The sequence below is a fragment of the Rhinoderma darwinii genome, chromosome 10 (assembly GCF_050947455.1).
Source record: "Rhinoderma darwinii isolate aRhiDar2 chromosome 10, aRhiDar2.hap1, whole genome shotgun sequence".
NCBI classification, from domain to species: domain Eukaryota; kingdom Metazoa; phylum Chordata; class Amphibia; order Anura; family Rhinodermatidae; genus Rhinoderma; species Rhinoderma darwinii.
In genome coordinates, this window is record NC_134696.1 from 97,047,084 (window position 1) to 97,064,001 (window position 16,918).

General features: G+C 39.9%; 1 protein-coding gene across 1 annotated transcript; it reads left to right on the top strand.

The window, feature by feature from the left end:
* Window positions 1–1,127: 1,127 nt before the first annotated feature.
* Window positions 1,128–2,171, top strand: LOC142662654 (chemerin-like receptor 1). The gene has a single exon (XM_075840866.1). It carries the CDS (start codon window positions 1,128–1,130, stop codon window positions 2,169–2,171), a length of 1,044 nt encoding a protein of 347 aa, XP_075696981.1.
* The last annotated feature ends 14,747 nt before the right edge of the window (window positions 2,172–16,918 follow it).

Below are 16,918 nucleotides of genomic sequence, written 5' to 3' on the forward strand. Positions count from 1 at the left end.
AGTGCTGAGATCAATAGCAATTGCAGCATTGCGAAGAAGTTGGGGGTCTATTCAGAGCTAGATCATCAGCCCTGGCAATAGAGATAACTGGGGCTGACCGTTTTAATGGACAGCCCTGGGCCTGACAAATGCCCCCAGGACTATTCTGTGTAATCCCCTGGGGTATGCCCTTTTAGCTGCCTGTGTGTTTTACATGCATAGGCAGTAATGCATTGGAATACATAAGCGTTATTATAATAATAATAATAATAATAATAATAATAATAATAATAATAATTAAAAGAAAAAAGTTTCCTTGTGAAACAAAACATTTTTTTAATCAAATAATATGTAAAATAAATAAATAACATGCAAAAAAATAAAAAAGAAACATAAAAATTTAAGAGCAAAAAAGTTGTTATCAAATAAAAGTTTTAAAACATTAAAAATACATATATTATATTTTGTATCCCCGTAATGATTACAGCCCGTACAGTAGATTTGAAACATAATTTAAGGAAGTCGGAAAACTACATGAAAAGAAATGGCAAAATTATAATTTTTTTGCATAGTCCGATTACAAAAATGAATATCGATTTTTGCTGCATGTTAGGTACTGAAAAATTACATAAAAAAATACACCCAAAATGCAGAGAACAAGACCTCACATAGCAACTTTATGGAAAAAAGAAAAAGTTATAGTTCTCAGAATGCAGGGAGGTGAAATTGAAAAAATATGCTGCGTTCTCAAGTCCAAAATGAGCCGTTAAAAAAATCTTTGTGTAGGGGTGGGAGGGGTAAACCATATAATATTTCAATATTTTGGCTGAAATTTGTTGACTACTTTACCAATCTTTGAGGTGGAAGTCAGTTTGTCACCCAAACCTGGGGTCTTCTGGGAATCCCCTGACTAGGTTCGAGGGGGTTGTTGTTGGGAATTTTTTTTTCCGGAAATGTAGTCTCCCCATTGGGCATAATATTGACACAAATATCACTATGTTGCATCTTTATACATGTCTTTGCTATATGCCTTTTATACCGGGTTTTATCCATGCTTAGATTGTTTTTTCTCTTTCTTTCCATAGTATTTTTTCTTCTTCGACTTTGGTTACCATCATTATTATCATCGGTGAAACTTTGGAACCATCATGACGATGACCCATAACTTGACTGAGTACTCTTTTAATGACACATATTTCTACTATGATGGTGAATATATTAACATTGATGAGACATCATACTTCTACATCTATTCTCTTGTACAGATCCTCTCCATTACTTGCTACAGTATCACCATCCTGTTGGGATTACCCGGGAATGGTCTAGTCATCTGGATTTCGGGATTTAAGATGAAGACCGTCAGTGCTGTGTGGTTCCTCAACTTGGCCATCATTGACTTCATATCTTGCCTCTTTCTTATTCTCCGTGTCACACAAAGGATTTTAGAGTTTCCTTCAATCTATTACTTCTACGTGTGTAATATCAGTCTGACGGCCCTGTTTACGAACATGGTAACAAGTGTCAATTTCTTAATCCTCATAAGTCTTGATCGTTGCATATCAGTCCTGTGGCCTTTATGGGCCAAAATACACAGAACCAAAAAGTTGGCCTGGATTCTCTCAGGATTCATGTGGCTATTGAATATTGTTATCTTTTTTCTTCAAATATCTTTAGATTTTGAATTTTTAAGTGCTTCAGAATGCTTTTTGAGGTATTATTTACCATACACCATCCGTTACAAAGTAACAGAAAATGTAGTGCTCATTGTGCGGAACATCTGCATATTCGCTATACCGTTTCTCATCATTTCTGTTTCATACGGACTGATTCTTTCGAAAATAAGGACCCTTAAAAGCCGTCGATCACCCAGACCTTTCATGATCATAGCTACAATTTTGATATGTTTCTTTGTTTGTTGGTTTCCATACCACGCTTGGACACTGGTATCCCTTAATCATCACAATTGGAAAATTGACCTAATCATAAGTGAGATTTCCACCATTTTGGCATTTTTTAACTGTGCCATCAATCCTATACTTTATTTCTTCCTGAGCAAAGGTTTTAAAAAAAACTTTGTGAAATCCATACCTAACAAGGTAGAAATGATTCTGAGCGATCCTGGTGACTACAATGATCGAAATGATGAAAATAACATAAAAGCCAGAACTAATGCATTGGATACCAGTGTGTAATAAAAACTATTCAGCAGACCCCCCCCCCCCCTCTTTGTTGGGACCCTCAGTGATCAATTTATTTTGCCAGGGGAAACAGTGGTTAAGCATTATTGCCCCTTAAGTGCCAGGATAATAATGTACCATTACATGACAAACATTGAAACCACTGGGCCAGATGTGCACTGTATGGACTCAAAGAGTGGGCTCCCCTTCTATAACTCCTTCTATGGAAAAGGATGTAAAGTTTAAAACAGTGGCATTATGGAAGAGATGGTGCCCCATAACAAAGATCAAATGGGACCTCCATTATGGTTTTGACCAGTATAATTTTTTTACTACTCTTTCATGGCCCCTGTAGAGGGGAGTCCTACATAACCAGGGTTGGGCCCTTGATCTCCACATGGAAACGCCATAACTGTCTCTTGAGATATAGGTGATCTCAAAGATACAACATACATTTTTGGAGAAGAAAATATCACAGCTGAAAAATGTTGACCACACAAAGAACATTCCAAAAATGGTGTCAGAATATTATATAAATTAAGTCATTTTTTACTCCAGATAAGCTCCAAAAACTTTATATTTTATGGCGTTTCATTATGTATATGTTGTTAAATATTTGGAATTGTAAATGTTTTTGAGAAACAATAACTCTTAAAATGATTTTGTACTTCTTGTAGTTAAAAATGTCATACTCCATACAATTCCTAATTTCAGCATTATTAACCCCTAGCCGCACCACTCAGTAACTGTACGTCGTCACGGAAGGTTACCTCACGCGCGAAGACATATAGTTACTGAGTCGTTACCGGTGCACACTGTCTCCGACAGTGTGCACCGGGAGGTCAGCTTTCTCCGACAGCTGACACTCCACTCTTGCCAGCCAGTGCTCCTTTGCCGCTGATTTTGGGAATTAACCCCTTAGATGCGGCGATCGTTTGCGATCGCCGCATTTTAGTTGTTTGTAGCACATCGGCAGACCCCGCTCTGAAATCAAGGGGTTTGCCGATGGTTAGCATGGCAAATGGAGGACAAACAATGGCCTCCGTGTCTGCCATGGACAGAAGCCTATCAGGACTAGCCAGAGGCTGTAAAAAGTTAAAAACAAAAGTTAATAAATATGTTGTATAAAAGTGTAAAGATAAAAGTTTAATAAGTCTTTTATTATAGGAAAAAATTAAAACGTTAAAAAAAAAGTCCACATATTTGGTATCACTGCTTCCATAATGATGGGACAGTTTAGTTTTGGCCGGAGTAACCGAAAAATGTGGTTTATGTTCTTACTGAATCCAGACATCTTATCTCAATGTTCTCAGTCACTCGGGACATAGATCTCATTCTCTAATCAAGATCTTCATCAAGATAATCCACCAGAAGTCATAGGATACGATATGTCTTACTTCCAAAGACTGCATTGTTTGCTATAATAATTCAGAAGCTACATGGCCCGTCGTCATCATCGTCGTTGTGGAGTCTTGAGGAGTTCTTGGGTGTATGAGACTTATCTTCAGTATCTCGAGTTTGCAGAATCTCGTAGGTAGATGATGGATTAAACTAATGATTGAGTTGAAAGGCACTGAAGATCATCCTGTATATTCATTATTTTACTGTACATATTTACTGTGGAGAAGACTCAAGTTGTCACTTAACCCTTTGGGGCTGAATTGTTTGCATTTAAAGGTAATGCTAAAAGTTTATTAATAGTGATCATTTTATAGTTTTACGTAATTGTGTGCCGGACCTGCACCGATCAGCTGCTCTGGCTGTCCCCGGGCACTGGATGTATATATGCCGGAAACAGATGGCTCCGGTCACAGTATAGCAGCCGTGCTGCTATTCGAGTAAATAGGAGACGATTTGCAGTTCTGCAGCACGGCCGCTATGCAGTGGTCGAAACCATCTGCTTCCGGCACCAAACGCTGCCACTGCATAACATCCGGCAGCCGGCACAGCTCATGGGTGCGGGGTCCGGATGTCAGACCCCCACCGATCCTATGTGCCCGTACAACCCGGATCTGGTCGGGGGTCTGAATTAAGATAAGGGGTCAGGTCTGGGGTCTGAATTGAAGTGGTTGTCTCATGAAGAAAACCCCTTGTCCATATGCCCTATTAAGGCATATAGACTTCATAGAGTGGGGTCCCCTGCTTGGGACCGGGTCTTTAAGCCAGAACGGAGAACAGCTATAAAGGAGCGGCTCCCGTTCTGGCGGACTCGTGCTGCGCTTGTATTACACGGATAGCTATTTATCTGTAGGACTGCATGTAATACGACATCTCCCTGGCAGCAGCTGCAAAATTTACCTGCAAATTCTCAATTGTCCTTACAATTTGTAATAATTTGATCAGTAGAGATGAGCGAATCGATTCTTCGCCGATCAAAATTGGTCTTAATTTCCCAGAAGTTTCAAATTTGGCGAAATCGCGGTAAAATTATGCCATTAAGCTGGCCTGGCGTTAAAGGGTGGCCTACGTTGTGTTTGCTTTCACTAATAAATGGGAATCGGCATTATGTGTCACTTATTACTACATAGAAGATCAGCGCCAATCTCTAACTTTGTGAAGCGCCGCCACTTGTTAGTACAGCCTTTATGGCGCTCCTGTTCTAAATATGGTCGTTGATGGCGGAGACCAGACACGTCCATTTGCGGCCTCCATTGAATAACACTGCAAAGGGCAGCGGAAACTAGCGCATGTTCAGCGCCACACTCAGTATTATTCAATGAGAGTCAGAGACGAGCTTCAGGGTGTATTCAGACATTACGGTTGCAAAACCGCATCCGAAAACCGTGTTTATGCCTTAATTTGGTGCATTTTTAGGCAAAAAAAACCCGAACTGCATTCGACGCTGTTTTTCAATGCGGTTTTAATTGTACGTCAACCGCACCGTCTGAATAAGGGTATGTTCGGACGTAGCGGTTATGATGTGTTTTTTTTTTTGTTTATTTTTGCTTTGACTGTTGCGAAATGGATGCAAAATGCTTCAGTATTGAAAAAAAAAGCTCCATTTTTCGGCAGTCGCAGTAAAAAAAAACAATAAGTTGGCCACACCATCTGAATAAGGCCGTAGGGTCCATTCTCACGTTGCGGTTGAGGTGCGCTTAGAACGCATTGAATAACTGCATCCAAAAACCGCATACATGTTTGTTGCGATTTGGAGCATTTATCAATGCGGTTGCATTAAAAAACGCAACCACATCAAAAAGACGCACCTAATCGCGGTAAAACACATGCGTTTTTTTGGATGCGGTTTTTTCAATGTGTTCTAAACGCGCCTCAACCGCAACGTGTGAATGGACTCTAAGGCCTTATTCACACAAACGTGTTTGTTTTGCGCGCATAAAAACTGCAGCGCATTTCCTGCGTTGCAGTTCCGTGTGACATCCGTGTACGGTGCGCGTCTTTGTTTTTTACGCGCGTACGTCATGCGTATGTCACACGTTTTTTACGCCGGCAAAAAAAAACGTGAAGGAGGGGTTTTTCTTTTTCTCATCATTCCTTTAGCAACTGTTGTGTGAATCACAGTCACCACACAGATGTGCGTCCGTGTGATGTCCGTGATTTTCACGCACCCGTTGACTTCAATGGGTCCGTGATGCGCAAAAAATGCACAAGAATAGGACATGCAGTGAGTTTCATGTAGCGGACACACGCTGCGTCAAAAACACTGAATGTCTGAATCGCCCCGTTGAATTGCATAGGTCCGTGAGCGTCCGTTGTTTTAACGCACATAACACAGACGTGAAATATGCTAGAGTGAATAAGGCCTTACAGTGTTAGTTTTTTAGACACACAGGACCTGCTCAAGTCCAGATGAAGGCTTGCTAGAATACTTCCTTCTGAAATGGTGCAGATCCTGGAAATCCAGGAAACTCGTGCAGGAGCAGTGTGCTGCAATGGAGGAGGCTTACCAACGTGTCTCATCTGGGGATGCATCCCGGCTGGTATCCACCTCAAGTGCCGGTAAGTTTTTCACTGGCAATAGTAATTTCCGGTGAAAAAAACTTTACGTAATTGCAGTCAACGTTGTTGAATAAAAAGATGACTCTCCTTTTAAATCCCCCTGCTGCTCCAAGTCTGGTGTTCCAGGGGTTCATGTACATCATTCATGTGATCGCTGCAGATCCTCTAGACCGGTCCACCACAGCAAGGGAAATGGCAAGATTCCCACCCCTTCAAAAACCAGCTCTCCCAACACTGAACCCAGTTTGACAAGCTCACCGCTATTTTATAGACACAGGCGTGATGACGCACACACGTAATCTCCCATTATGTATCAAGTCCTTGAAGTGTTGATGGAGGACGGGTTTGTTGGCATTGGGAATTGATTGTTTTTGTTAATCTTGAGTCGTTAATCTTGAGTCCTCTAGTTGTGGTGGTCCGTAAGGTGTTCAATGTCACTTAGACATCCCATAGAACCTTCTTTCTATGGACCCCATTCTGTTCGTTATGGGTCCAAACCTCCGTGTGATGGTGAAGATGTAGTTGAGGGTATTGGTGGAAGACTGGAATTTTAAAAATGTTTCTTAGGGTTTATGAAGAAGTTGACTTTATTATACTGTAATGAGAAATTATATTTCTTTTCAGATTCCTGCTGACTGGGGAGAGTTCTGAATCTGCTGTTTTGTGTAGTAATCGACCATTTCACTTATCAAGAACCGGTACATGGAGACCGGCTGCACCGGATTCTACAATTGAGCAACATTAAAAACTTTATTGACCTAGTTGTTCAATTTGACAGTCAATCTACATTTCTACTGTTTCGATTTTAAATATGTCTTGATTTTTTTTTGGGAAAAATGTTTCTTATTTCTACTATTCAGTAAATAAATTTGGTTTTCCTTTTAAGTTGTTTTTTTGTCGAATTTTGGCATTGTAATGTGAATGAATAGTAAAATTGTGTAACTGTAATTAACGAAAATCCTTGAGATATCCTCATATTTCCTTAAAGAATTCAAAAATGTTGATGGTTAAATTCCACAATGTTTTTAGGTTTTTCCAATATTCATATAGTGAGTCTTTTAAGACTGTGTTAGTTTATTTTGAGTCAATAGATGAGGGTCCTAAACAGGAGACCCTTTTCTTTGCTAGAAAGGAGAGTTACCACAAAGAGTGTATTTAGCTCTGGAGGACCCAGCTCATCTAAGTATTACAAGGACTACCCATTAATTACTTCAATTTGCCCTGCGGTGGCGCTGTAGAGGAGGCAAACACTTGCTGATGGGTTCCCACAAAAGGTTACAACTGATCAATGGGGGACCGAGTGGAGACAAGTGTATTGTCAGAACGATCTCCTGGTGAGATGGTATTAAAGGGTTTTTTCCTCATGCTTACAACGCTTACCCCTGTCATGTAGATAAGTGTTTGATCATGGGAACTCCCATCAATCATGAGAACAGGGGGGGACCTGTTTCCCTCATTTGAATGGAGGAATGAACAGACCCTGCCTCTCCATTCAACTCTATGGAACTGACTGATAGAGTACATCACTTGGCTATCTGTCCGGTAGAGTGCATGCCCAATTATGTCTCTAATCAAACGGGGGACAAGTGTCCCCTGTCTCTTGATCTGTGGGTGCCCCAGTGATCAGATACTCATCCTCTATCCACAGGAAAGGAGATAAGTGATGTTCATGGGAAACCCCTTATGTGGAATTGATATTTGGCATTGACAACTTTCTTCTGGTCATGGTCATGACTAAAATAAATGATTGTAATAAGCGTGTCACATTATAGATGTATATAGTGTTACTTTTACAATTTATTTACAACTGTTTCTTCTCTGGAAACACATCCCATTTATAGTGGGTACGTTGAATGTCAAACATTGGTGAACACCAGGTACCCGCCAAGCTGTTCATTGTACCGCCTCTTGGGTTTGGGGGTCTAGATGGATCCATATGTTAACTTTCACTATCTAGGGAGGCAAAAAGTTCTGTACATCTCCAGATGAATATGCTCCCATTTTTTTTTCTTGAAGAAGCAGAACAGTCTTCCACATCTGTTGTGATGGCATACAGTGGAACTTGCCATTTCTGAACTGGGTACAAAAGATACCGATTCTGAAGATCAGTTTTTTTTTAAATGTATGGGCATTGTACAGGTAGGTCAAGATAACAAAATGAAATATAAAAAATAATGCTACATTAGGTGTCCTCTTCCTCCAAGAAACATATTAGAAAACATATTGTATATTGTATATACCAATAACACACAGAGCACAATAAAACGGGCAAGTGGCCATTCATTGAGCTAGTGGCATTTGCATGGCATAAATAATATGAAGACCAATCATCCTGGACATAAATGCAGAACGAATGCAAAAATTGTGACTATGGTAGAGCAGCCAAGAGAACACAAGCACCAGACGTCCTTCATATACAGGTAATATATGAGCCATCCAGATCACATGTTTTAATATTGGCTACTCAAATTGTATTTACATATATTATTGCCATTTTGTGTTTTTCTTTCTTTTTACTGCACTGTATTTGTAAAACAAAAATATTGAATCACCAAAACTACTGGTGACTTGACAAAAACTTTTTACATTTTCTATATTTGGAAAATGTGGAAATTATGAATAACGATTATAAATACTGTAATAAAACATGAGCATATTACAGATCTATTCAAACATTACGTTTTATGGCGCCTGTAAAAGTTTATGGAGCTCTACAGTACATCTGTGTATCGATGTAGCCATCTTTATCTTGACTTTTAACACATTAAATACACAGTGGGAAGAAACTTTAACTTGACATTTTTAATAGCTATTGTTGTGCGATATCACGCTCCAGCTAGTCATCAGAGTCAAGATAAACTTGGCTACATCTGTACTACCAATTGTGTACAGGTTTTTTTTTCAGGTGGAGAATGTTTCTGTAAGGCAATATCATACAATTTGCAGTATATATACTAGTCCTTCTCAATGAATTAGAATACCATCAAAAAGTTTATTTATTTCAGTAATTTAATTCAAAAACGTGAAAGTCATATATTCTATAGATTTATTACACACAGAGGGATCTATTTCCAGCATTTTTTTTTTTATATTAATGCTGAATATTATGGCTAACAGTATATGAAAACCACAAATTTAGTCTCTCAGAAAATTTGAATATTGGGTAAAAGTTGAAGATTGTAGACTCATGGTGTGACACTCTAATCAGCAAATCAACACAAAACGCCTGCAAAGGTTTCCTAAGCCTTTAATCGGTCCAACAGTCTGGTTCAGTAGGCTACACAATTGTGGTGAAGATGCTGACTTGACAGTTGGCCAGAAGACAGTCATTGACACCATCTACAAGGAGGGGAAGCCACAAAAGGATGATGCTAAAGAAGCTGCTGTTCAGAGTGCTGTATCCAAGCAGATTAATGGAAAGTTGAGGGGAAGCACAAAATGTGGTAGAAAAAGGTGCACAAGCAACAGGGATAACCACAGCCTTGAAAGGATTGTCAAGAAAAGGCCATTCAAGAATCTGAGGGAGATTCACAAGGAGTGGACTGCGGCTGGAGTCAGTGCTTCAAGACCCACCGCACACAGATGTATCCAGGACATGGGCTATAACTGTTGCATTCCTTGAGACAACGACAGGAGCGTCTTACCTGGGCTAAGGAGAAAAAGGATGGGTCTGTTGCTCAGTGTCCACAGTCCTGTTTTCAGTGTAAAGTAAATTTTGCATTTCATTTGGAAATATCGGTCCCGGAGTCTGGAGGAAGAGTTGAGAGGTATCAATCCAAGTGACTTGTGGTCCACTGTGAAGTTTCCACAGTCAGCGATGGTTTGGGGGCCATGTCATCTGCTGGTGTTGGTCCACTGTGTTATATCAAGTCCAGAGTCAGCGCAGCGTCTAGCAGGACATTTCCCAGCATTTCATGCTTCCCTCTGCTGACAAGCTTTATGGAGATGAGGATTTCATTTTCCAGCAGGACTTGGCACCTGCCCACACTGCCAAACTCGCCTGACCTAAACCCCATAGAGAATCTATAGGGTATTGTCAAGAGGAAGATGAGAGACCCCAGACCTAACAATGCAGACGAGCTGAAGGCCAATATCAGAGCAACCTGGGCTTCCATAACACCTCAGCAGTGCCACAGGCTGATCACCTCCATGCCACGCTGCATTGATAACACCTCAGCAGTGCCACAGGCTGATCGCCTCGATGCCACGCCGCATTTATAACACCTCAGCAGTGCCACAGGCTGATCGCCTCCATGCCACGCCACATTTATAACACCTCAGCAGTGCCACAGGCTGATCGCCTCCATGCCACGCCGCATTGATAACACCTCAGCAGTGCCACAGGCTGATCGTCTCCATGCCACGCTGCATTGATAACACCTCAGCAGTGCCACAGGCTGATTGTCTCCATGCCATGACGCATTGATAACACCTCAGCAGTGCCACAGGCTGATCGCCTCCATGCCACGCCGCATTGATAACACCTCAGCAGTGCCACAGTCTGATCGCCTTCATGCCATGCCTCATTGATAACACCTCAGCAGTGCCACAGGCTGATCGCCCCCATGCCACTCCGCAATGATAACACCTCAGCAGTGCCACAGGCTGATCGCCTCCATGCCACGCCGCATTGTTAACCCCTCAGCAGTGCCACAGGCTGATCGCCTCCATGCCATGCCGCATTGTTAACCCCTCAGCAGTGCCACAGGCTGATCGCCTCCATGCCACGCCGCATTGCTGCAATAATTCATGTAAAAGGAGCCCGACCAAGTATTGAGGGCAGATATTGGACAGAGTTTTTAGTAGGTTTAAAAATCATTTTTGAAATTGGACTTACGTAAATAATATTCACATTTTTTGAGATACTAAATTTTGGGTTTTCATTAACTATTCCCATAATCATCAACATTATAAGAGAAAAATGCTGGAAATAGATCCCTCTGTGTGAAATGAATCTATAGAATATATGAATTTCACTTTTTGAATTGAATCACTGAAATAAATTAACTTTTTGATGATATTCTAATTCATTGAGAAGGACTAGTAGCAGCATGCATCTTATCTTTCACTTTAAGGCTGTCACACGTTGTGGTCAATTTGTGTTTTTTGCAAAAATAGGAAACTACAACACAGCCCTATTTAGCTCTAAAAATAAGTGAATCCAATGTACAGTATATTCCTCATTTAGCACAAGGGCGCACACTGTATGATAAATTTGGTGAACTTTTGGTTGGCTTCATTTTTTTCTGTGCATTTGTGCACTGTGGTGCATTTTAAGCCACACCTTTCCCCATTAAGCCACACCCCTTTTCTAGATGTTTTGGTTTTTTTTTAACAGTCATATTACTTTCTTATAAGTTTTTTCCCATTAAGGTCACAATTACAATGCTACTACTGTGTATGAAACAACTTAGAATGTTTACAGGCAGTTCAAAGTGTTGCTAGGACCAAAACAAAATTTGCATAATATTTTGCATCTTGTTTTAGACAACATTACCATATTCTTAACACAATAAGCTGATCACATGATCAAAGGGTGTCCCGCAGCTAAAATCCCAGAGATTATCTGTCACCCGTGGAGGAATCCAGAATTAACTGTACAATTCTCCTGCAGCGCCACCACAGGTGAACTAAAGCATTACACAGTGATCATTGAACTAAAGTCAGGTCAGAACCGGGTCCTCCAGAGCGAGAGTGGCTCTAATAGGGTATATGATTATGAAAGGTCATACATACCAAACAGGCTGACCATGCGGCCATTGGAGAGAGAGTGTGACGGTCTCCGTCCAATATAGCGTAGTAATAATATTTTTGGACCTCAAAGGATATAGTGATATAGGTATCGTATGGGATTTCTGGTGGCTAGACTGGGGAGCAGATTTCGGGGGACCCTCAGCTTTTCACTTTCTAACCCTTGTATAGGGTCTTGGTTTTCAGGGCAAGGAATCCCTTGATCGCTGAACCCCCAAAATAGTCTCCCAATACAACAGCTGATAATGATCCACTGGAATAGAAGTGACAAATGGCGCACTAACTATTTAGGTGTACAGTCTCGAGTGCGGATTCATAAAAGTAGATGTAGGCAGTGGTACTGAGGAATGGTAGGGGGTCACATTCCAGGCCGGCAGGTAGGAGGCAAACAAGAGTTATCGATGATACAGTCCAATAGATCAATAACAGCAAACACAGAACCAGGCTTTAAGAGGGAGCAACCATCTTGCTCTGGCAAAGTCAAACCGTGAGTGAGAGCATTATATAGGAAAGCAACAGGGCTGAAGATGACCAATTAGTGTATGCTGCTACACCAGAGCCAAGGACAGAAGGTGCAGAGAGTTAAGTACTAGTAGTGTGAGCTGTCCTCAGTAGTACCAGGAAGAGTAGATGTAGCAGAGCTGGCACTGCAGGAAGGAGGCCAGGACGCATCCTGGAGTGAACTGAGGTGGTACCGTGAATAGTATGAGTGGGGGAGAGAGGTGCAGTGCTACTGGGTGGTAAAAACCTGTACAGGACTCACATCTCGTGATGACCTGCGTTGTTAGCAAGCAAGGGATTGGGGAATTTGCTCAAGGGTCAAAGGAATGGTGGGTTCGAGCAAGCAAACACTTTGCCCTACTGTCCTGGGTAGGAAAATCTGGCACAATAATTGAGGGCACATTTAAATTTTTGCTATGGAGACCTCTCTATGCTATGTACCCACCATGGGTAGGAGTCACCTGAGGCAAACAACCCTTTTAAATGAGTATTCCAGGAATTAACAATTATAACTTATTCAAAGTATAGGTGATTATTGTCTGGTTGCTGGGACTGCCATCGATCACGAGAACGGGGGTACCGAACCCTCTGTTACTCCTCACTGATTAACCGCAGTGAGGAAGAGCTTGAATGGAGTGGCGGACGAGCATGCTGCTGCTCCTCCATTTAAAGTCTATAGGAATGACGAAAACAGCCGAGTACAGAACACGGCTACTTCCATCAGTCCCCTAGACAATGAATGGAGCCGAAACACACATGCTCAACTGCCGCTCCATTCAAGCTCCTCCTCGCTTGCTTGACGGGGTGCAGATAGGAAGAACCGGAAGTTAAAGATCTCTATTTTTGTGATCGGTGGAGCCTACAGCGATCAGACAATTATCACCTATCTTATGGATAGGTGATAACTGTCCATTCTGGTACAACAGTATAATGTAGTGCTAACCGAATAGCAATGAATATAGCGCGAGTGCTGAGGACGGACTCACAAAGTTCCTCTTTTCCTGACCGGTTAATTATGGGCATAGTTTGCATATCATGACTAATGCCCAAACAAAGAATCCCAAAAAATAATTTACACCGGAATATTTAGGAGAACACCAGCTCTCAACTCTCTCAATCCATGGTTAATGTATAATATTATCTACTGCAGTAAGTGTAGTATATCTGGTGTTTAATCTCATCTTATATCTTCTTACTACTTTGCTTTTACTTTAGCTTTTGATCCACTCCATATAGAGAAAACCTGTTTGTAAGGTAAGAGCTCAAAGACAGTGTTTATATTATTATTATTATTTATTATTATTATTGTTATCATTATTATTATTATTATTGTTTATTATCAATATGATTAGAATTATTATTGTTTATCATTATTGTTATTATTTTTATTATTATTTATTATTATGATTATGATTATTATTATCATTATGATGATAATGTTTGTTGTTATTGTTGTTAACCCCTGCCCTCTGCAACAATTTTTCAGGTTTTCATTTTTCTTTTTTCCTCCCCATATTTCAAAAGCCATAACTTTTTTATTTTTCCGGCGATAAAGCCGTATGAGGGCTTATTTTTTTGCGGGGCAAGCTGTAGTTTCTATTGGTACCATGTTGGGTTATATGAGACTTTCTGATCACTTATTATAAAATATTTTTGTGGTAGATGAAGTGACCAAAAATCTGCGATTTTGTGTGTGTTCAATAATGTTATATTGTGATAGTTCTGACACTTAGGTTCAGTTCACACAGAGTTATTTGACTCATTGGAAAACTCACCAAAGATCAGATGATCGCATAGTGAAGTCCCCTAGTGGGACTAATAAAAAAGTTAAAATAAAGTTTAATAAAAGTTTATACTAAATAAACAGAAATTCAAAGTAAAAAACATGAAAAACCCACTTTTTCCCCTTACAAAATGCTTTATTATGAAAAAATAAATGTACACATATTTGGTATCGCCACATGCGTAACGACCCCAGCTATAAAGCTGTTACATTATTTAACCCCCTCGGCGAACGCCATAAAAACTAAGATTAAAAAAAATCATGAATTGCTGTTTTCTGTGCATCCTGCTTTAAAAAAAATGTGATAAAAAGTGATCAAAAAGTCGCATGTACTCCAAAATGGTACCAATAAAAACTACAAGTCGTCCCACAAAAAAAACAAACATCTATACAGCTGCATCGGTGGAAAAATAAAAAAGTTATAGCTCTCCAAACATGGAGACACAAAAACAATAGTTTTGAAAAAAAAAGTGTTTTTACTGTGTAAAAGTAGTAAAACATAAGACAACGATATAATATTGTTGCAATCGTAACATCCCGCTGAATAAAGTTATTATGTTATTTATACTACATGGTAAACGGTGTAAAGTTAGGACGCAAAAAATTGTTTATTTTTATTCACCCCCAAAAAAAGTTAACAAAAGTTGATCAATAAATTATACGTACTCCAAAATGGTGCTATTAAAAAATACAACTTGTCCCGAAAAAAAACAAGACCATATACAGCTTTGTAGACACAAAATAAAAAGTTAGAGCTCTTTGAATGAGACGATTGAAAAACGTAAAAAAATAGGGGTATGGAGCGCGGTTACGGGCTGAGCTCGCTCCATACACAGCGACGCAGCCCACACCTCACTTTCATTCCTCCTGTTTAAAACCATAAATGCAGCGCTCAATCGCGACCGCGGCCATTAAAGTGTTAGAATCAGGGGGCGCCCCCTCAAACACGCAATTGCGCCCCCCCGGCGGTGCGATCGGCCGGTAACAACGGTTGCTATGGCAGCCTGGGGGCCTAACAAAGGCCCCCAGGTCTGCCATCTTTGTACTCCGGCAGGGCTTCAAAGTGGACTGTCAGAATCACGATATACTGCAATACATTAGTATTGTAGTATGTCATGCAAGCGATCGAACGAACGAACGAACGAACGAACGAACGAACGAACGAACGAACGAACGAACGAACGATTGCTGCTTCAAGTCTCCTAGGGGGACTAATAAAAAAAAGGAAAAAACAGTTAAATAAAGTTTTTTGTTATGTTCCAAAAAAATAAAGTATTAAAAGTTAAAAAAAAAACCTTTTCAAAATTTTTCCCTAAATCAATGTTACAAAAAGTAAAAGTTAACATAACTGGTATCGCCGCGTCCGTAAAAGTCAGAACTTTTACAATATAGTGTTGTTTAACCTGCTCGGTGAGTACCGTAAAAAAAAAAAATATATATATATATATATATATATATATATATATATATATATATAAAAGATACAAATTGCTGTTTTTTGGTCACCTTAGCGCTCCAAAAAAATGAAATAAAAAGTGATCAAAAAGTCACATATACCCCAAAATTGTATCAGTGAAAACTACAATTTAAGCCCTCACATTGCTAAATTGATGGAAAAAATAAAAAGTTATGGCTCTCAGAACATGGTGACATAAAATATTTTTTTAATTTAGCAAATAGTTTTATTTTTTTAAGTGACAAAACATAAAACAAAACATATACATTATGCGGTAGGATAAATGGTGCCATGAACAACACATTTTGCCATCCACAACTTTTTACATTTTACATTGATGTGTCCGGATACAGCCTTGTTTTATGTGGAAGCAATTTTTTATTTTTTTTTAGAAACTATTTGGAGGAATATATACATAAGTAATTTAGATATTTGTATTGCGTGGTATCATTGTTTTTTTTAAATATCACGGTTCATACTAAATAACCTGTTAAATTAATTCTTGAGGTCATTACGGTCGTGGGGACTGATCAACTTTCCAGGGTTTGCCTTTATGAGGCAACCCCTTCGAAAGCTCAATAAAAATCATCTAAAGTACCTTAAATCTATATAGGCAATGAAATAAATGTTTCATCAAAGACAACTCCTTTAATATCAGAGCTTATGCAGCGTTTAGCTGACTACCGCCAGTGCTGCTCTGAAGACTCCGCGACAAACAACCGATTTTGCAAAAGTAGGTCTAGTCAGCTGCTCATTTCCCCTGCAGTGGCCTCTATGGGGAAAATGTAGTATTACATCTGCCGATTGAAATAAATGAGCATTCATGAATTACATGACCAGATCAGGTCCGCCATATGTCCATAAGCCTAATAGAGCATATAGATGAATTTGCCGGGTTAAAGACTCACTATTTAAAAATAAATTACGGGGAATAGTCAGATTGATTGTCCCAATATATTTAAATATCTGGCAAAGCAGCAGTTGAGAATAAAAATGTACTCATCTATAGCACGGTTTTACTAAGGAAAGAAGCTGTCAAACCAACCTGATTTGTTTTTATGAAGAGGTGAGCAGAAGCCTAGACAGAGGGGCCGCTGCGGGTATAGTGTTTTTGGACTTTGCAAAGGCATTTGACACTGTCCTTCATAGACGTCTAATGGGTAAATTAAGGACTATAGGTTTAGAAAGTATAGTTTGTAATTGGATTGAGAATTGGCTCAAGGACCGTATCCAGAGAGTTGTGGTCAATGATTCCTACTCTGAATGGTCCCCGGTAATAAGTGGTGTACCCCAGGGTTCAGTGCTGGGGCCACT